General features: G+C 46.1%; 2 protein-coding genes across 6 annotated transcripts; one reads left to right on the top strand and one right to left on the bottom strand.

The window, feature by feature from the left end:
- Nucleotides 1-873: 873 nt before the first annotated feature.
- On the bottom strand, nt 874-4500 carry gpr180 (G protein-coupled receptor 180). Of its 5 annotated transcripts, none has more exons than XM_020700245.3 (10): nt 4258-4500; nt 3749-3892; nt 3590-3684; nt 3408-3513; nt 2324-2504; nt 2120-2173; nt 1871-2042; nt 1597-1794; nt 1287-1364; nt 874-1205 (listed from the first exon to the last, which is right to left on the bottom strand). In XM_020700245.3, the coding sequence occupies exons 1-10, from the start codon at nt 4394-4396 to the stop codon at nt 1050-1052; spliced, it is 1323 nt and encodes a 440-aa protein (XP_020555904.1). In that variant the 5' UTR covers nt 4397-4500; the 3' UTR covers nt 874-1049. The 5 variants fall into 5 exon arrangements, 4 of the variants coding, with proteins under 4 accessions (XP_020555904.1, XP_004084862.1, XP_078786410.1 ...); XM_004084814.5 differs by having other exon boundaries at nt 1871-2028; nt 2124-2173; nt 4258-4499; XR_002288883.3 differs by lacking the exons at nt 3408-3513; nt 3590-3684; nt 3749-3892; nt 4258-4500 and having other exon boundaries at nt 1287-1491; nt 2324-3400.
- A 12372-nt stretch (nt 4501-16872) lies between these two features.
- On the top strand, nt 16873-19834 carry tgds (TDP-glucose 4,6-dehydratase). Its single transcript, XM_023949278.2, has 12 exons — nt 16873-17050; nt 17360-17426; nt 17510-17578; nt 17641-17731; nt 17806-17954; nt 18038-18136; nt 18211-18270; nt 18423-18466; nt 18537-18702; nt 18767-18822; nt 19398-19495; nt 19558-19834. Exons 1-12 carry the CDS (start codon nt 17001-17003, stop codon nt 19620-19622), a joined length of 1014 nt encoding a protein of 337 aa, XP_023805046.1. The 5' UTR covers nt 16873-17000; the 3' UTR covers nt 19623-19834.
- The last annotated feature ends 641 nt before the right edge of the window (nt 19835-20475 follow it).

The following is a 20475-nucleotide window of genomic DNA, read 5'->3' on the forward strand; positions in this document are numbered from 1 at the left end:
AGAAATCTTCCAGGGATGTTAGAAAACATAAATGTTTCTGAGAGTTCAAAGGTTAATCAAAGTTACGGTGAGTAGAGACGGTTCCTGAAGGTTTTTCTGTTTTCTGATGGGATTTCTTCCAGAATGTTTCATGCAGAACATTACAGCTGCTGATTGACAGAAGGTTCTGCTTCAGTGAGGAACATCAGAAACACGACTTTTCAGTCTGGAACCTTCAAATCCCTTCATCAGTTTACAGGAGGCAACAGAACCAGAACCAGAACCGGGTTGGAGACTGAACCGGACTGTTCCACAGGTTCCCTCAGGTCAGCCTGTCATCATCACCTGGACATCAGTGCACTCAAACTCTCTTCAGGGAGGGTCGGACGCTGCACTCATGGTCCAGAGGGTTTCCTGCAGAGTTCTGATCCTGAGAATCAACAGAATACGTTCTGTTCTGATGGAACTGTTCTGACTGGTTCTGATGGAGGGTCAGGCAGGTTCTGATGGAAGTCAGGGTTCAGTTGGGACCCAGCACTCCTCTGAAGTGGGCGGAGCCTGTTCTGCAGACTCAGCAGAGGCAGAAGGTCTGACATGTTCTGGTCCAAATGTTCCTTCAGCCTGATGAGGTTCTGACACCGAAGCAGTCTGAACCCAAGAACCGGTCTGAAGACACGTCTGCTGTGATGCTCCTCAGAAGATCCTCCCCAGGATGGAGTAAAGGATCTTTCAAGAACCTTAAGGTCGTCGTTCAGGTGAAGGTCGTCTGACCTCCAGGTGAAGGTCGTCTGACCTCCAGGTGAGGCTCAGACACGTCAGTCTGCAGCTTCAACCATAAAGATCTGAAGATCAAAGAGGAAAAGACGCTTTCACAATAAGAGTCTGAACATGACCTCATTTTTCCACTTCTTTTATTTTGAAGGGTTCCTGAAATGAGACATTTCCTGTCTGCGTGTTCAGAGACATGCGTGGAGAAATGACCCCCCCACACGGTCTGCAGATCCGTCTGACCTGCAGACGTCCTCTCACATGGATGGGGGCGTGTCCATGGTCTGGTGACTCCACCCCCGTCACTGGCGCCCCCTGCTGCTGGCTGTGGACATGGTGAGGGGCAGAGACACGGAGGACAGCGAGGACACCTCCCAGTACAGAGAGCGGGACAGGAAGAGCTGGTAGAGGATCACCATGGAGATGGAGCGACAGAGGACCACGCCCACAGTCACCACCTGCACAGACAGGTGAAGGGAGGGGCTGAAAGCTCACAATCAGAGGGGGAGGAGGAGCCACAGCTGCTGGGGGGGTCTGACCTTCTGCCTCTGGTGGCGGTTGAAGACCCCCGACAGGAAGACCAGGACGGGCTGGCAGAGGAACCACAGGAAGCAGGCCTGTGGTGGTTTCCATGACGACACATGCAACACAGACAGGTGTGTGAGGGGCGGAGCTTAGAGGGAAGTGATGACATCATCCAATGTTCCCACACTCTGATGTTGAACGCTGCTGCAGGTCAGTTTTCTGTGAGGGAGGGGCCATGTGTCAGAGGGGATGCGGTCAGAAGCTGCTCGCCACACATGCAGGCGGGGTTAGCTCCGCCCTCAGGGGAGTGTGGGGGGGGGTTACCCTGGAGAAGCTCAGGTAGAAGTCCCTCTTCAGCGCGCTCCTCTCTGTGGAGATGATCCAGAACAGGACGGACGCCAGCAGGACGGCCAGCCCCACCCTCAGCACCACCAGCAGGACAGACGCCCAGCTCTGCTGGGCGTGGCTACCGTGGTGCTCCGGCTCCGCCTCCGAGAGCTGCTCCCACAGCAGCAGAACTCCCTTCAGAACAGAGAGGAACCTCGTCTCAACGTCCTGCAGCTCCCAGGTCGGGTCAAAGGTCAGAACTCCTGCTCACCTGGGCAATGACTCCACCCACAGAGAAAGCCGCAGAAGCTGGAGACCACTCCCACTGCAGCGGTCTGGACTGGGCCTTCCTGACCCGGGTCAGAGTCCAGCCCCCACAAAGACTGAGCAGGAGGAAGAGGACGGCCCCCTGAGACAGCATGTCCCAGACTGCAGAGGAGACGCTACACACCTGAGTCACCTGTTGACCCTCACAGGTAAATCCGTTCATGAATGTGACATCATAGTTCTGGACCTTCACCTACAGTCAGCCAGGTGGCCCATCAGAGGGAAACCCGACCCGTCTGTAGAGAACCTGAACAGAACCAGAGGAACCAGACTTACTGTGAGGTTCTGCAACGGTTCTAACATGAAACCTCAGATCCTGGAGGAACGTTCTCAGGTTTCATGGTGGAATCCAATGGAAGCTTTGACTCCTCCCCCTCTAAGGGGCTCAGCTTCTTACCTGCACAGGTGGATGTACTTCCAGAGGGCGGAGCCTCCCTGTAGGGCCAGTGCGGCGGTCAGCAGCTTGAGGGCGGTGTGCATGGGGCCCCTCTTCCTCAGAGCCCGCTGCAGGGGCCCTGTGTAGATGCAGCAGGACAGGAAGTAGGCCAGCAGCAGGAAGGAGAAGAAGGAGTGAAGACCTGAGGGGGCGGAGACACGGGGAGAGGGAAGAGACACGGGGAGAGGGAGGAGACACGGGGAGGGGGAGGAGACACGGGGAGAGGGAGGAGACACGGGGAGAGGGATGAGACACGGGGAGGGGGCGGAGACACGGGGAGGAGACACGGGGAGGGGGAGGAGACACGGGGAGAGGGAGGAGACACGGGGAGGGGGAGGAGACACGGGGAGAGGGAGGAGACACGGGGAGGGCGAGGAGACACGGTGAGGGGGCGGAGACATGGGGAGGGGGCGGAGACACGGAGAGGGGGCGGAGACACGGGGAGGGGGCGGAGACACGGGGAGGGGGAGGAGACACGGGGAGGGGGAGGAGACACGGGGAGAGGGAGGAGACACGGGGAGGGGGAGGAGACACGGGGAGAAGGAGGAGACACGGGGAGGGGGAGGAGACACGGGGAGGGGGAGGAGACACGGGGAGGGCGAGGAGACACGGTGAGGGGGCGGAGACATGGGGAGGGGGCGGAGACACGGAGAGAGGGCGGAGACACGGGGAGGGGGAGGAGACACGGGGAGGGCGAGGAGACACGGTGAGGGGGCGGAGACATGGGGAGGGGGCGGAGACACGGAGAGGGGGCGGAGACACGGAGAGGGGGATGAGACACGGGGAGGGGGCGGAGACACGGGGAGGGGGAGGAGACACGGACAGGGGAGGAGACACGGGGAGGGGGCGGAGACACGGGGAGGGGTAGGAGACACGGGGAGGGGTAGGAGACACGGGGAGGGGTAGGAGACACGGAGAGGGGGCGGAGACATGGGGAAGGGGAGGAGACACGGGGAGGGGGAGGAGACACGGGGAGGGGGAGGAGACACGGCCAGGTGAAGGAGCGCCTCCTGCTGCTGGGACTAAAGCAGAGAGAGGTTCTGACCCGACTCCTCGGCGCTGAAGTGGTCCAGAGGGTTCCCTGCAGAGTCCGGGTTCAGGAGCAGGACGGTGAAGGTGAGGTCAGGGTCCCCAGAACCATCAGGGTCCTCCTGGTGGGACATCAGAGACACAAAGCTGGCTCAGGTCCGGAGCAGCAGGACTCGGTTCAGGTGTTGTCCAGCCCACCTGACAGGTGTGTCTGTCAGCATACAGGAGCGTCCAGGATGTGGGCGGGGCCTGACGGGGGATGCTCTGGTTGTGTTCCGCTCGGCTGAGAGAGACTGTGGACAGAAACTAAGATGAAGTCGTTTGGACCCGGCGGTCCGGACCGGCACTCAGACTCACCTGTCATCTGGGCTTTTCTGAGCTTGTCGGTGCAGCTCAGGCTGTGCAGGTCCAAACCCGGGTCCTGGAACAGGAGCAGCCGGGCCTGCCTCTGTGCCGCCAGGGCGGGGTCATCCAGCCGGCACACCAACAGACCGCCGTCTCCTAGGAGACCAGAAGGTCCGAGAAGGTATAAAGTCTAGACCAGAACCAGGCCTGCAGGACCTGCAGGACCCTCGATCAGAACCCTCGTCCAGCTCGAAGGTCTACTACTGGAACAGGCCCCCTTCAGATTATGACTACAATACCCACAATGCCTAGAACCGTCCAGCAAAGGTGTCCCTGTTTTGGAGGCGGAGTCCCCCATGTGGTCACCAGGCGGACATCGTTTTAGTTTCTCATCAAATGTTTTATTTGTATTTATCAATAGAATCATTTCTAATGTTTACATTTTGGGTTAAAACCCTCTGAGCAGCGGAAGAGCCGATCTGCGCATGCTCCGGGGCTCCGCTACAAGCAGCATCACTCACCCCGGAACACGAACGCCGTGATGAACTGGCCGTTTTCCCGCCACGCCGCTTCGCTCCGGAAAGTTCCCGCCACGGTTTTCCCGGAAGTCCCCAGACAGAACAGCAGCGGCGCGAGGAACCCCGCGAGGAGCCGCGACATTCCCGCCGCTGCAGATGAAAGCCGTTACCGCATCGGTTCAATGAGCCACGCAGGCGGACTCCGAAGGCTGCGTCGATGTGACGTCACAAGCTGGGATCAAACAGGAAGTTTTCAAAGTAAAAGCACAAAGGGGAAGATAAAAATCTGCGTTCTTCAGTTTTTTCCTAGATTGTCTGAAAAAAGAAATGTTTTCAATCCCAGTAAACATGAAGTGAAATATTTAGGAATTTAATTAATTAAAGACGAAAAAGAAAGAGAAAGAAAAAACAAGATGGAAAAAATGACCAACTGGAGAATTCATTAAATCAATGGTTAATCAGAGATTTAACCATTTTTGGAGGAAACTTGTTTCCAAATCAGAAGGAATTTCAAAATTAATACATCAATGCCAGTCTCTCTACATTAACCCAGAGAATGTCAAAAAAATGACGCATTAAAAAATTACAGCTTTTTCTAAAAAGCAGTAATTTGATCTCAGGTTCTGCTTTGGTTCTAGACTCCACTGGTTCTACTGAGCGCTGAAGCTCCACTGTCTTCCAGCTGCTCCCTCTAGGGGGCGCCACACTGATCCATCCGCATGTTTGCATGGTCTCCTACAGGTGTGGGCTTCTTCAGCTTCACAGGCTGATTGGTTTTTGGGATGTGACTGTGAGGTTTTGGTTCTGTGATGGACAGCTGAGCCGCCTTCAACCAGCAGTGTGTGGGATAGGCTCCAGCAACTCTGTGACTCCAAACAACACGGTTACAGAATAATACATTACAATTATGATGGCATATTATTACTGTCATGTTTTCTTTAACTAATCCTAGAGTTTCCATGTGTGAATTATTCTTCACTGACTGTAATGTTGCCACATCCTTGTGTTAACTGTACATAACTCCTTCTCTATATGTTGTTACATTTATTTATGTTCTTGGTTTGCTGAACTATTGCATTATTTAACCTGTGTACATCAATATCTTCTGCATTACATCACTATAATCCTCTTTATTTACAGTGTTATTTAGTCACAAACCTTTATTTATGCAATTATTAACTTTTTTATCCAACAAATAAAGTTTAAGCTAATCTGGTAGAAACTTATTTAACAAAAGCTAATTCATTTGAATTAAAGTTGTCAACTTTCGCTGATGCTTTTATTATGAAAGAACAGCCGGATACAGAACTTTATTTTTATTTTTATTGAACTTCAAACAAACATAGACACATAGCTACAGCACAAATAAATAAAAAAGTATAAAATACAATAATAAAAAATAAAAATATAACATTAAGATTGTAGTTACAATACTAGGGATTTTCATACAACATGTAATCTTCAATGAAAATACACAGTTTTATTGCATTTTATGTTTTTATTCATTTCAGAGATTTAAAATCTAAACTGATCTCAAATGTATTGAATAATGGTTTGATTTTTAAAATCTGCTCTTATGAATGAAAAATGTCCCAGATATTAATAAAGTATTGAATGTCACATCACATACATTATAACCAGAAACTCTCCAAATAATATGATGTGTTTTTGTGATTGAATACAAACTTTGAGGATCACCAAGAAATAAAATCCTCCCAAAAACTGTAAACATATATAAACACAAAGAACAGATGATCAAGTGTTTCTATATTTATGTCACAGACAGAACAGTCATAGTTCATTGCATTGATAGACTGTATTTATTATTTTAAATGGATTTCTTTGGACAGAATTTCAAATGTTTGCCCGGCAAGACGGCGATGAAAGCAAACGTCCGGTAAGCGTCCTGCGCAACATAACCTTGAAAATGTTACTTTAAGACGGACTATTCATAAAACCGACTCTCCGCTGGATGTCAAGATAAAATAAAGAAACTTTATGAACCAGCTGGAGATGGCCTTATGACTATACGAGCATGGCTAAACCCAATGCTAAAGCTACAGCTAATGCCAGAGCTAAAATGCTTTTTCCACATGACTACTGCACACCTGAGGACATGGAAACAAATGCAAAGGGGACAAAAAACAGCGTGGCATCACCTTTGAAGCCAGCTGTGCCACAAAAAGGCTAAGACCAGATGAAAGCTGCTCTCTCAGACCAGGAGAAGCCTCAAACGCCGCAATCTTGGCTGCAATTGAAAGCCTCAAAGGCATGATGATGGACTTTAAGTCGGAGCTGCAGCAAAACACTCTGACTATATCCGCTATCGCCAAAGCCGTGGAGTTTAACTCTGCTGAAATCAAAGAATGTAAAGACAGAAATAAAAAGTTGGAAGAAGAAGTGAAACGTCTGAAAGAGAAAAATGTGGAGTTGGAGCAGAGAACATCAGAGATGGAAAAGAAAACGTTGGAATCGGAAAGATACAAGAGAAGATGGAACTTGAGACTAAATGGTGTTAAAGAAGAGAAAGGGGAAGACACTCGAGGAATTGTGGCAGATCTCATCACAAAGATCGCACCACCCTGGACAGAGAAAGTGGACCACATTCTGGACACGGTACACCGGCTGGGCCCAACTGATGTCAACCGCCCTCGTCAAATCATCATTCAGTTCACAGGAAGGAGATACAGAGACGAGCTGTGGCGAATGACTAAACACCATCCAGTCTGTCGAGACCTCAACATCCGCTTTGCAGGAGACCTCATCAAAGAAGACAGAGAGGCAAGGAAAGCTGTGTGGCCCAAAGTTGAGCAGGCGAGAAGGAATGGTTGTAAGACAATGTTTGGTGGTCCTTATGCTTTCATTAATGGTCAGAGAGTCACACCATGACTTTAGTAATTTATTTAGTTAAGATGGTTATTGTAAATTCAAGGTTTTGTTGCTTAAAAGTTTTTGTTCAGTAATACTTTCAGCCTTATTTAGGTCTGTTAAGTTTGCCTTTTTGTTACATGTTGCACCTTAAAACAGGTATTTCTTTACTTTCTTTAAATGCCAGAGGTCTAAGAGATCTAACAAAGAGAAAAAGCTTTTTTTTATTTTGTAAAGGGAAACATGTTTATTTTGTTTTTTTTACAAGAAACCCACTCTACAAATGAAGATAAATCATTTTGGTCTCAGCAATGGGGGGGGGGCCAGGTTTTTCTCTGTCATGGCAGTCCCAGGTCAGCAGGGGTCGCTGTACTTGTCAAAAACTTCCAAAGCAAGATTGTGTCATATAGCAGATGAACACGGTCGGTGTTACCAAGATGGCGGAATAAGCGGTTACTTTTTTGGGGCTCCGACGCTTCACCTGAAATAACAACTCTTTCCATGTGAGACGTTCAACCAAAGCTAAAATACCAGCAAAGAACTCTCAAACCCATTCAGCCTGAAAGAGGTTTGTTTACCACTGTTGTCGTTGTAATTTTCAAACTTTGACGTGCAGAAATGGCTAACACTAGCAAAGACCATGAGTAGCATCTAGTGGCCTCAGGACAGACGTGCAGCAATGGAGAAGCTGAATGGATGGAGGAACAGGAAGACGAGAGTCAACAGACACCACACACCGGTAAAAAGCCCAAACCCTAAAAAGATTCAAAAGAATGCTCCACAAGAACGCAAGGAGGAAATATCCAACAGTGTCCTCTTTAACGCCATTCAAACCCTGACAACCAAGTTTGACACTCAAAGGGAAGATCTGAAAGGATATGAGTTTCAACTACAAGAGATCACAGATGCAGTTAAACAAGTTAAAGAGTCTGTTGATGCAAATACAGCTGCTGTTAAAAGCGTTGTGGAAGATGTGAACCGCCTCAAACTGCAGATGGTGTCTCTGCAAAAAGAAAATGCTTCTCTCCGTGAAATGTGTCTGGAACATGCAAGATATAAAAGAAGATGGTCTTTGCGACTTATTGGCCTTCCTGAGAAAGAAGGGGAAATCACACGAGATGAAACCCTCAAGATCCTTTCCAAAGTGATGTCAAAGGTCAACGTTGAGGAACTACGACACTCAGTGGACACAGTGCATCGGCTGGGACAGAAAGGAAAAAATAACCAACCAAGACAGATTATCATCCAGTTTGGAATGAGAGTTGTTCCAGACCAAGTCTGGAGAATGTCAAAAAAGATCTAAATGTTCGCTTCAAAGAAGACTTTTGCAAAGAAGACAGAGAGACTCTTCAGCGTCTTTGGCCGAGAGTGGAGGAGGCGAGGAAGAGAGGACTCAAGGCCTTTTTAAAGGACGGCTACGCGGTCATCGATGGTCATCAGGGGCCTCATTTCTAAAACTTTGCGTAGGATTTGCGTCAGAAGTGGCGTACGGATGAAACATAGGACGTGCGTACGCAAAGAAATATTCGGAGTTATAAAACCGTGCGCACGCACATCCTATGCATCTTTCCCTTAATAAATCACAACCGATTCTAAATGCAGCGCAGCTTTTGAGGCTTCATGACACGCCCATAGTTGCCCATAAATAGTCCGTGAAACGCCCACAAATGAATATTCATTGATTGCGAAACCATGGCAAACACCGAGAGGAAATGAAAAAAAACGTAACTTCACTCAAAGTGGAGTAGAAGTTATCGTTGGCGAGGTGGAAAAGAGGAGAAAGTGTTGTTTGGAGGGCACAGTGTGGGCATTACTAATGCCAAAAAGGCACGTGAGCGGCAAACGGTGGCAGACGCCGTAAATGCTGCAGCCTCACAACCTCGGACCGTGGCCGAAGTAAAAAAGAAATGGTCGGACATCAAAGTCGAGGCAAAAAAAGGTTTAGCGCTCCATCGCCAGAGTGTGTCTGCCACGGGGGGTGGGGGGTGGGGGAACACCGGAGCTGACCCCTCTTGATGAGAAACTGGCCGCTATTATTGGGGAATCCCTATTAAGTCCCCCTTATCGGCGTCCTCCTCCGCCTCAGTCACATGACTGAGACGGAGGAGACGCCGACGCGCCAGGGTCAGGGTGACACAGGTAAGAGAAATAATTCAAATGAATGCAGTCAAGTCACATGTATGCAGGCTACACAATTACAGATTATTAATATAGAACAATTTTATTTTAGTTGCTGGGTGTTCCAGCGGGGCCAGTGGTTACGATGCTGCAGCTGAGCAGCCGTCTGGACCCAGCGTCTCCACGGCACGCGGCTCTCAACCCTCCAGCAGTGGACGTGTCCTCACCGATGCAGTCCTTGAAATGCAGAGGGAAGTCAGTAGTTCAATCAGAGAGGTAGCCAAGGAGTTGGGCGAAATCAAGACTGACTGAAATAAACTGCACGATGAGGGAATTCTTAAATAAATAATATTTTCCACACCTCTTTTTCTTTACAAGCGACGCATCACTTCCAAACGCTGGCGCACAGCAGCAGCAAATGGCTCAAATGCGTGGGGAAGGGGTTCAGGGTCGGGGCCAACACAGCAATCAGCGCCAGGGGGTAGAAGCACGTTTTTAAGCTGTGCCACATTGTGTAGCACAGCACATGCCAGCACGATTTGGCACACACTGTCACTTTCACGTGTTTCTTCCATCTGCCGACAGTGTCGCCGTTTCTCATTTCACCCGTTTTTGTGCGTACGCCTGGGTCAGAGCGTGAAGGACCGCACATTTTCCCGTCAAGTTTGCTTTTTATAAATCTCAACTATTGCGTAGAGAGTGGCGTACGCCTTCTTTTGTGCGTATGCAACCTTTAGAAATGAGGCCCCTGGACCTGATGGAATTACAGCTGAGTTCTACAAACACTTTTGGACTGACATCATTCAATGAATGCATCGATGAACAGATGTTGTCACCTACAATGTAAAGACGCATTTTTTCCCTTTTACCCAAACCAGGCAAATATGTGTTATTAATTGATAATTGGAGACCAATCACACTTCTTTGTTGTGAATATAAAATACTAGCACATATCTATGCTAACAGACTGAAATCAGGAATATCTCAGATCATAGACGAATCACAATCAGCATTTATTAAGGGGAGACATATTCACCACCACACTCGCTTAATCTTAGATATATTAGATTACAATCAAATTATTCCTCAGGAAAGTCTTATCCTTTTTTTGGATGTTTTTAAGGCCTTCGACTCATTAGAACACGCCTTTTTGTTTAATGCCTTGAAAACCTTTGGCTTTGAATCAAAATTTTGTAACATAATTAAAATGTTCTACAAAGACATAAGTAGCAACATTTCCATCAACCGAGGTTTCTCAAACAGTTTTCCTGTTAATAGAGGCGTTCGCCAAGGATGTCCAATTAGCCCGCTGTTGTTCATAATTTCAGCGGAATTACTAGCCATCTTTCTTAAATATTCTCCAGATTTTGAGGGTATTAACATTTTCGACAGGGAATTTAAAATTAGTCAATTTGCTGATGACACAGCTTTATTTTTAAAGAATAAAAATATGGTACCTGTTGTTATCAATAAAATACTTTGGTTTTCAAGAGCATCTGGCCTTAATCTTAATAACCCTAAACCTAAAAAAAGTGAAGTGAAATATCTTGGTCTGATAATAACTAAAAACAGTAATGATAGAGAAAGTGTAAATATCACTCCCAGACTAAAAACAATACATTAAATCAATGGTGGGGGCGTGGCCTATCAATATTTGGCTGCATTCTATTATCCAAAGCAGAAGGTTTTTCTAGACTTGTGTATCCCTGCCACTCATTATATACATCCCCAAAAAACATCAAGTTGTCTAATTCTATTCTCTTTAAATTTATTTGGAAAAATAAGACTCACTATATACGAAAATCACAATTGGTCAGAGATTATAAAAATGATAAATTAGATGTTGAATCACAGATTGTAGCGTTTAGAATGAAATGGTTAAAAGGCTGTTTTTCCCAGCCTCATTCTGTGTGGAGTCATGTCCCAAACAAACTCTTCGGTGGGTCAGGGGTCTGAAGTGGGATTATAATCCATCAAAAATACCAATAAAACTATCAAACTTTTACAAGCAAGCCTTAGAATTTGGGAAGATGCTTTTCAACCATAACTTCTCTCCTCACAAAACTGTTTTAAATTCAAATGAATTTTATCTATAAAGCACCTTTCATGTCAAACTGACAGCTCAAGGTGCCTCCATTAAAAAAAACAAAACAAGAATACAATAAAACCAAACCCCACACATGAAATAAAATCATTAAATAAGCCCTTTATAATAAAACACACAAAAACAAGCACAAATAAAGAGAAATGACAGAGCTGAAGAACAGAGAACCCAGAAGGCGCCGTCCGCCCCGTCCTCCTGTTGGTCGGGGGGTCAGCATCTGCAGCACAGGCACAGCTCATCCCCAGCACCCCCCGCCCCAGAGACCCCCAACCCCCAGGTCCAGAGCACCCAACATGGGGGCACCAGGCCCGGCAGCCAAGAGATACCAGAGGACAAGCATGGCCAAAATCTCATGGAGCCCGAACTCTAAGACCCCGGCCAAGGGGGAAAAAACACTCAAACAGTCTAAGATGTAGAAGTAATAAAAAAATGAAGTTAAAATGTATTTTAAAAAAAAAAGGTAAAATATGGAAATATTAATAAAACAAAATAAGATAAGTGAAAAAAAAGTCTAAAATATAAATTAGAATAAGTTAAGATATAAAAAGACTAAAAGACATTAAACAAATAAATATGTGATAAAACAGCATATAAAATATAAGAGTAAAAATACCACATATAAGAGCTAATTAAAAGCTGAGTTAAACAGATGAGTCTTTAGTTTCTTTTTAAAAACCTCCACAGTGGATGAGGCCCTCACATCCTCAGGCTGTTCCACAGACGAGGTCCATAGTGTCTAAACGAGGCCTCACCGTGGATTTCTGACTCCAGGACCATCAGCAGGCCCCCCCCTGAGGATCTAAGGACTCTGGGAGGTTCATGAGCTAAAAGCAAGTCTGATATAAAAGAAGGACCAAGGCCATGGACAGTCTTAAAAACTATTAAAAGAATCTTCAAATGGACCCTGAAGCTGACGGGGAGCCAGAGATTCTAGGATGGTCTGATGTTCTCCCTCCTCCTGGTTCTGTGGAACAACAGATTCATAACTGTAAACACGAAATCCTTGTTTCTGTCTGACTGGTCTGATAATGTTGTGTGTTCATGACTTGATTACTGATGGAAGGCTGTTATCATACTATGAGTTTGTAATTAAATACAAGATGAAGGATTCTAGTAACTGTTCTAACTCAGTCTGTAAAGTATTTCCTCTACTTAATCTCATTCATAACACACTACAATACAATCAAACCACAATTTCCAGAGCTGAACATGAACAATATTCCCCTAAAGGATAAAAAATGCAACAATAAATGAGTAACTCTAACCTTTAAACAAAATATTCTGCAGCTTTAGTATAAACAATAGATGTGACTTAGAAACCACCCAAATGAACAAATCTGTGTCTTTAAACACAAAGTACCCACTTCCACCTAAAATGAAAGAAAGGCATTTTAAAATAATATCTGAGGTTTACCCTGCTGGAGATTTATTACATAAAAGATTCACATTTGAATCTGAAGCAGACATATTCTGTTCATCTGAAACATTAGAACATCTCTTTACAGCTGCAACCAGGTTAAACATTTGGACTGATATTCAGAATTGGCTGTCAGTCAAAGTTTTAAATATTCCCTGTTTTTCCTTATGTGATGTTCTTTTCTATCTGGAAAATCTGGAATTTCTGATGTCATTAATGTTGTTATTATTTTATGCAAACATTTCATTCAGTTATGTAAACGGTAAATACGGTACATTCCCTTTGTTTGGTATTTTCCTGATTATTATAAGTGTCTTAAATGCATTCCAAACAAAAACAAGAAAACTACAGTAATTATCAAAATATATCAAAAGTTTTGTTATTTTGAATTGTTTTTGCCTTTGCCTATTATTTCATTTTATTTCGTTTTTCTATATGTGCATTTATAACGTTTGTTCACCTTAACTTGGTTTGTATATTTATATAAAAAAACAACAACAACAAAGAGGTACACACATTATTAAAAATATTGTTGTTTTTTGTTTAAAAAAAAAATAAAAAATAAATAAACAGCCGTTGACAGTAAAAAACAAAAATGGTTTGAGTACAAAATGCATCAGAGACTAAACCTGATCACGTTCGTTTATTGTATTTCTAAACTACAGTAATTAAGAAATACATTTCTTAAGTAAACAAAGAAACAAAAATGACAAAAAAAAGACAAATTCAAGCAAAAAGAGCCTAAAAAACTGTTTCTAAAGAGAATAATTACCATTATAAATAAACATTAAACTTTATAGTTAATAACAAAGATAAGCAATAATTTGGAAATTCCTAATACATTGAAAGAAACAAAAGAGAAATTTAATTAATTTAATTAAAATGAATGAACAACTTTATAAAGTATATAACTGATATCTAACATAATAAAAAAAAAGTGAAAAAATGAAAGATCTTTGGAATGCAAACATTTTCATCGACAATCTGCAAATATTTGAATTCTGTTTCTTTTTTCTATGTTTTCTTCGCAGATTTTGTTCAATAAAAAATGGGAAAGATTTTAAAAAAAAGAAAAGAATAAAAAGATGAAGACGGTCACTGTCTGATCATCATAGTAGATATTGATAACCAGATTTATCTGCTTTAACAATGAGGTCAATTTATACCTAAAATTCATCAAATTAATAGATTCACCTAAAGCCATAACAATTTATGACATCCTGAGTGATATTCCCAATATTTGAGACAATTTATTTATCTGTTGTTTCCCCCTGATTTGTAACATTATCCAACTCTGAAATTGTTGTTTCCTGGGGCCAGTTGTTCAAAGGTAAACTGATCGGATTTTGGTGATCGGATTGGATCAAATCTTGAAAATTGGTTGTTCAAATGGAAAGAAGGAATCTGAAATCAGATTAGATCACAGAATCCATTCCAATCCTAGTTCTAATCTGGATCAAACCTTCAGTTTGTGTTGTTCTAAACTTGTCAGTAGGATTTGGAGAACTTTGATCCAAAAAAACTGGGTTATCCTGATCCCAACAGGAAGTAGGATTTAAGGTGGATTCCAGGAGGGAAATGTAGAAAACTTTAAAATTGGTCAAATAATACATTTGTTTCATTTAGTATTTATACTTTTATTTATATTTTGCACTTGACTTGTGTAACGGTTGTAACAGTGATGAAGTAGATACAGTAGACATAGGCTACCAGTTAAGCTATTCAGTAAAGTAAAAACAACCAAAGCAGAACTGCAGATCCTCCTAAAAGCAGAGCCTGGAAATGCTGCTCTCTCCTCCTCAGATAAAGAAACTCCCTGAACATTCTTTATTTTGTTAACTATCGGACATTTAGCCATTTTATCTAAGACGTTTTCAAAATATCCACAATGTATTTGTTAATGTATATTTGTTTTATTTTTTGTGACTCAGATGAGGGGTCATAAAAGAAATTATGAATGGAAGTGGATGTTTGTTATTTTGTGTTTTGTCTCAGAATAACAAACTCTCACAGTGACCCCATGTTGGCTCTTCTACCTGGGGGGTATTCCAGGAAGCATGTTTAAACTAGCCTGACTTTAACCCTGAACTCTGGCTGAAATCCACCTAAACTTGTTTACTCTGGGTATGTCGGTTCCAAAAGACCGGATATGAGTTAGAGTAATTACGCTCCACTTGGTAACCCTGGGTTAATGCACATGCACAGCAGGTACATAAAGACATTCTCAATAGATCGCCGATTTCTAGAGTCACCATGGAAACGCGTGGTTAAAAAAAAAACGCTTTACTTCAGTGAGACGGAGTCTGAGATTTTAATGACGGCATACGAAGATTATACGTCCATAAAAAAAGTAACACGGCTGCATCATCAGCAAAAAGAGTTTCTGCTTGGAGAAAAAGAGCAGACAAAGTAAACGCACGAGTTTCTGATCTTGTTTCCATTTTCCTTGTGACGCATATATATATATATATATATATATATATATATATATATATATATATATATATATATATATATATATATATATATATATATATATATAACGTATCCAATTTTGCCAATTCAACTGAATTACTTCTATTGGGAACAAACAATTGAGTTAAATTTATTTAACCTAATTTCTTACGTATATAAAACTCAATAATTGTTTATACAACTCAAATTTACATATTTATCTAACTAAATGTCACATTACTCGAATTCAATTAATCTTTTTTCCATCTTAATTAATTATATTTCTTGAACTCTCAAATGTCTAAGTTTGAGCCGACAGAAATATTCTCATTTTTATAATGATAAAAAAGACGGGGGAAAAAATGCACGGACTGCAAAATCTCAAGTGGGAATTTACCGTTATCATTACATACGTAGTCCGTAGGGGTGCTATATAAACTCATCATCCTCTCCTTCACTCTCACTCATGGTGCAGAGACTTAAGCTCAGTAGGGCAAAATAACTCGGCAAAACATGGTAAAACACAGTAAAACAGCTAAACAACTAAACACATTTGGTCAAGAACCCACACTTAAACCCAAATCCGTCCAGACAGGCAAAGGGAATGATATCCCAGAATCCCTTGCGGTGCCGATCTAACAGCAGCATCAAAGTTACACCTACTTAATTGAATTAATTTGAATTGAAAGTAAAATAAATGTCTGAAAACTACGTGTAATTTTTAAACTGACTTACAAAAAAAAGATTTATCTCAACTTAAACAAATAATTAAGTTAGATCAAAGTAAAAAAATATATTTTTTCAACATCCATATGTGGTCTTATCACCCTCTCACTGTGGCAAAAGTATTATCTGAGCTTCTTCATCCACTAAATCATCTTCAAATGGACACGCCATGCTGCTTCACCTCTCTGTAAACAAACTAAGCTTCAACTAAACCTGCTCCGGACCAGGTTATGTTCAGAGCATGAGTTGCTATGGCAACTTGACCTACCCTGAAACATACCTCCATTTCTGGAACCGAAAACTGAGGTTATCAACTTCCTTAGCTTCAAACTTATCGTGAGAGCTAGCATAACCTGCTTTCTGGAATACCCCCCTGTTCTTCTCATAGCTGGTAGTCCGTGTTGTGATATGTTGTCCCATTTAGAACACAGGAAATCTGGATTTGGTAATCTTGAAAACTGTGGATCTGGATCAGGGTGATCCAGTCCAATGTTGCTTTGAAAAACCGGCATAAAAGTAAGACGGATTACCTGATCCTGCATAGGAAAAAATGTGATTTCTAAATCCGGATCATTTTGATTGAGATTCAGATTAAACTTTTTGAACAACTGGCCCCTTATGTTATACTTTTCTCTAATTTCTCTATGATTATGAATATGGACAGGTTTATGTATCCATACTGATAAGAATTTTCTTTTTTGCTTCCTTTCAAATTGCAGTATTCTTTCTTGTATTCGCCATTTTATGTAAATGTTCTGGGGTTGTTTTGTATTGTGTTAAAAAAAACCCAACTTTAACTGTTTGTTCTGCTTCCGCCTCAGTTTGGTTGATCTGGGTTTCATCCAATCATGTAAATCCTTCCGTATGACGTCACACACATGAGCCAATCCGCGTTTGGCGGGAGGTTCCACACCAGCGCCGCCTCCTTCAACGTGTCCACAACACTGCCGTAAAGCGGCCTGAACTGTCGTTCGACCGGGCAGACTTTTGGATCCGGGAACCGTTTTTCTGCGGTCCATTCCCCGACGGCGGAGCTGCTCAGGCCGTGACTGCAGCGGCATGGGGGCCTTTGAACGGACCGTTCTGGTAACGGGGGGCTCCGGGTTCATGTAAGTTTGTGACGGAGACGCAGACATGCGCAGTGTCAGTGTGTGTGGCGTGAATGATCCTTAGCGGTTCTCACCGGGTCTGCTCTCTGCTGTGTGTTTGGGGGGGGTCCCGTCCGCCCCCCCGCCCCCTTACCTGCAGCTGTCTCTGCAGCGGCTCTCACCGGGTCTGCTCTCTGGTGTGTGTGTGTGTGGGGGGGGGTCCTGTCAGAGGGTTGGGGTGTGTGTGTGTGTGTGGGGGGGGGGGGTTTCTGTCAGGGTGTGTGTGTGGGGGGTCCCGTCCGCCCCCCTTACCTGCAGCTGTCTCTGCAGCGGCTCTCACCTGGTCTGCTCTCTGGTGTGTGAACATCCAGACTGGAGGATCATCAACCTGGACCAGGTGAGTCTGAAGGTTCAGAGGTCATCTCCCCCTCAGACCTCCCTCACCCTCTGTAAGTGACCCCCCCCCCCCCTGTGTTCCAGCTGGATTCCTGCTGCAGCCCCCGGAGCCTGCGCAGCGTGGAGGACAGGAGGAACTACACCTTTGTCCAGGTGAGTGGCGGTGAGGTGTTGGTGGTTCTGCCGGCGGGTTCTTCAGGGTTCTCCCCCCACAGGGAGACGTGTGCGACCCCTCCCTGCTGGACCGCCTCTTCAGCGCCCACCGCATCGACGTAGTCTTTCACCTGGCGGCCAGAACGCACGTGGGTGAGCGGCGGCTGCAGGGCCCGGTTCTGGAGGAGTTTGTGACCCGTTTCAGCAGCTCTTGTGTCCTCCCTCAGAGGCCTCCTTCCAGAACCCGGCCAGCTTCCAGCGGGTCAACGTGGAGGGAACCAGAACCTTACTGAGGGCCGCCCAGATGGCCCAACACCGGCCACAGCGGTTCCTGTACATCAGCACGGATGAGGTGTACGGAGCCGGCGCCGACCGGGTCAGTGCAGGGAGGGGCCCGGTTCTTCTTGCTGGATGGAGATCCGGTTAAGGGTTTGAGGTTCATCCCTGGTTCCCCTTCAGGCGTTTGATGAGCGCAGTCCGCTGAGGCCCGCCAACCCGTACGCCGTCAGTAAGGCGGCTGCAGAGAACCTGGTCAGGTTCTACTGGGACCGGTACCAGGTAAGCGGGTTGAAGAGTGCAGCTGTGGTTCTGGTCCTGGACCCGGTTCTGATGGTCTGCGTTTGTGCCTCCAGCTGCCCGTCATCATAACCAGGAGCAACAACATCTACGGCCCCCGGCAGCACAGCGAGAAGGTACGGCAGCGAGGGTCGTCATGGTAACCAGCGGCCCTAAAGCTAGAACCCAGAAGTTCCTCTGCTGGTTGGAGCCCCTCCAGGTCCAATCGTTCTGTGATCTGGGTTCTGCAGAACCGAGTCAGCAGGTTCCCTTCCTCTTGTGGTTCCAGGTCATTCCCAGGTTCCTCAGCCTCCTCCAGCAGAACAACAAATGGTGGGTGTTCTCCATCTTGGTTCTGCCGGGTCAGAACGGTTCTCCTTACGGCGTGTTCTCTCTGCCGCAGCACCATTCAGGGAACCGCCCCCAAATCGCGCCACTTCCTGTTTGTGAGCGACGCCATCGCCGCCTTCCTGCTGCTGCTGGAGAAAGGAGCCGTGGGCGAGGTCTACAACGTGGGTTCTAGCTGGGAGGTTCCCATCCTGGGGCTGGCTCAGCAGCTGGTGAAAACGGTGGGTTGCAGGTTCTGCGTCAGCTTCAGGCGTCGGGCTGAGGACTCACTGCTGCCGTCTGCAGGTCAGGAACGTTCCGGACTCTGAGGTGGGCGAGTGGCTGGAGTTTGTGCCGGACAGGTCAGTACAACGGAAGAACCTTCAGAACCCCAGGATGTCCTAGCAGGTCCAAACACAGCTGGAGGGATGTTCTCCCCTCACAGCGTCCAGAACATGGAAGAACGTCGGACCAGGTGTTTGTGAAGCTAACCGCTAAAGCTAACCGCTAAAGCTAGCTGCTAAAGCTAGCTGCTACGCAGCTTCTGGAGGGTTCTAGTCAGGAGGTCCATCCATCACCAGTGTGAGGACCCTCCTGCAGGAGAACCTGCGGCTGGATCCGGCCTAAGAACGTTAGAGACCCCGCCAGAAAAACCTGGATATGACGTTACCACGGCAACAGCATCCACTGTTCCGTCACCACGGCAACGCCATCAGCCATTCAGTTATCAAAGTAGCAGAATCAGCAGCACCGTTACCACGGCAACCAGATAACATGGTCCAAATCAAGCCCTTGTCACACAGAGGTCCTGCTCTGTGTGACGGTACTTTCTTCTCCTGGGGGGCTGTAACTCTTTCCTGTAGGGGGCGCCTCACTGGAAATGAAAATTCTGCATTGGTTCTCTTCAGTGTTGGGGGGTTCTGCTTTGGTTCCACAGGCCTCAGGTGGAGCTCCGGTACCCGATCAGCAGTGAGAAGCTGCGGCGTCTGGGCTGGGGGGCGCAGGTGTCCTGGGCTGAGGGCATCAGGCGGACAGGTGAGGCCATCAGCCAATCAGGAACCTTCCCCAGGAGACGCTGAACCGTCTTTGTCTCACAGTCCAGTGGTACCAGGACAACCCGGACTTCTGGGCAGACCAGCCGACGCAGGCCCCCCCCTCCTGAGGGCGCGGGTCCTCCTGCAGACTGACGTGGAGAACCGGTTCCTGTTGGACCAGAGGATGAAACCGAACCGCCGCCGTTCGTCAGAAACCTTTTCAACATTTGAAATCCAGCTTCACTTCTGTGAAGTCAGCTGCCCCCCCCTCCAGAGTTTACATCATGAACATTTTATTTCTGAAGTTTTAGGCCGTCAATAAAAGTCTGACTCCTCCAAACGGGTTCCAGTAGAATGTTTGGTAGAACCGTTCTGAAGGCGTGAAGAAGGCGGCGGGTTTGAACGTCTCCAAACTTTATTTGTGGTCAGACACACGGCGTGTGGAGCTGTGCGAGCGCGGCCGCTACACTAATACAGGAAGCAGCGGGCAGCCCCCCCTCAAAGGCTCTGGCCAATCAGAAAGCACCGCTGCAGTCACGCTGTGACGGTTAAACGGGGGGATGCTTCATATTATGGTCTGTGGAGGCTTCTCTCTGATTGGCCAGCAGCCTCTGGCGGCGGCGACGCCCACAGAGATGCAAACACAACATTGAAAGACGGCGCTTTAAAGATGACCACAGTGTCCACAACCGGGCCGCCCAGCAGAACCACACCCCCAAACCGGGTCCAGGTCTGGGGGGTTCTGTGGGTTTATACAAACCGGTGTTGGGTGGTTCCGGTTTAGTCCAGACCCTGAATCCAGACCCTGTTGGGTTTTCCTCTCAGACCAGCAGCAGTATCAGTTTTTTAAATCAGACCTAACATGGGGGGGGTGGGGGGTCAGTGGGTGGAGCATCAGAGACCCCCCCCCCCCCCCCCCCCTTCACCTGTGGTAAAGGCAGGTTCCCCCCCTGAGAATAGAGCTGCATCTGAACTGGAAAC

The sequence above is a fragment of the Oryzias latipes genome, chromosome 2, assembly GCF_053564925.1.
Source record: "Oryzias latipes strain Hd-rR chromosome 2, Olatipes_Hd-rR_3.1".
Classification (NCBI taxonomy): Eukaryota; Metazoa; Chordata; class Actinopteri; order Beloniformes; family Adrianichthyidae; genus Oryzias; species Oryzias latipes.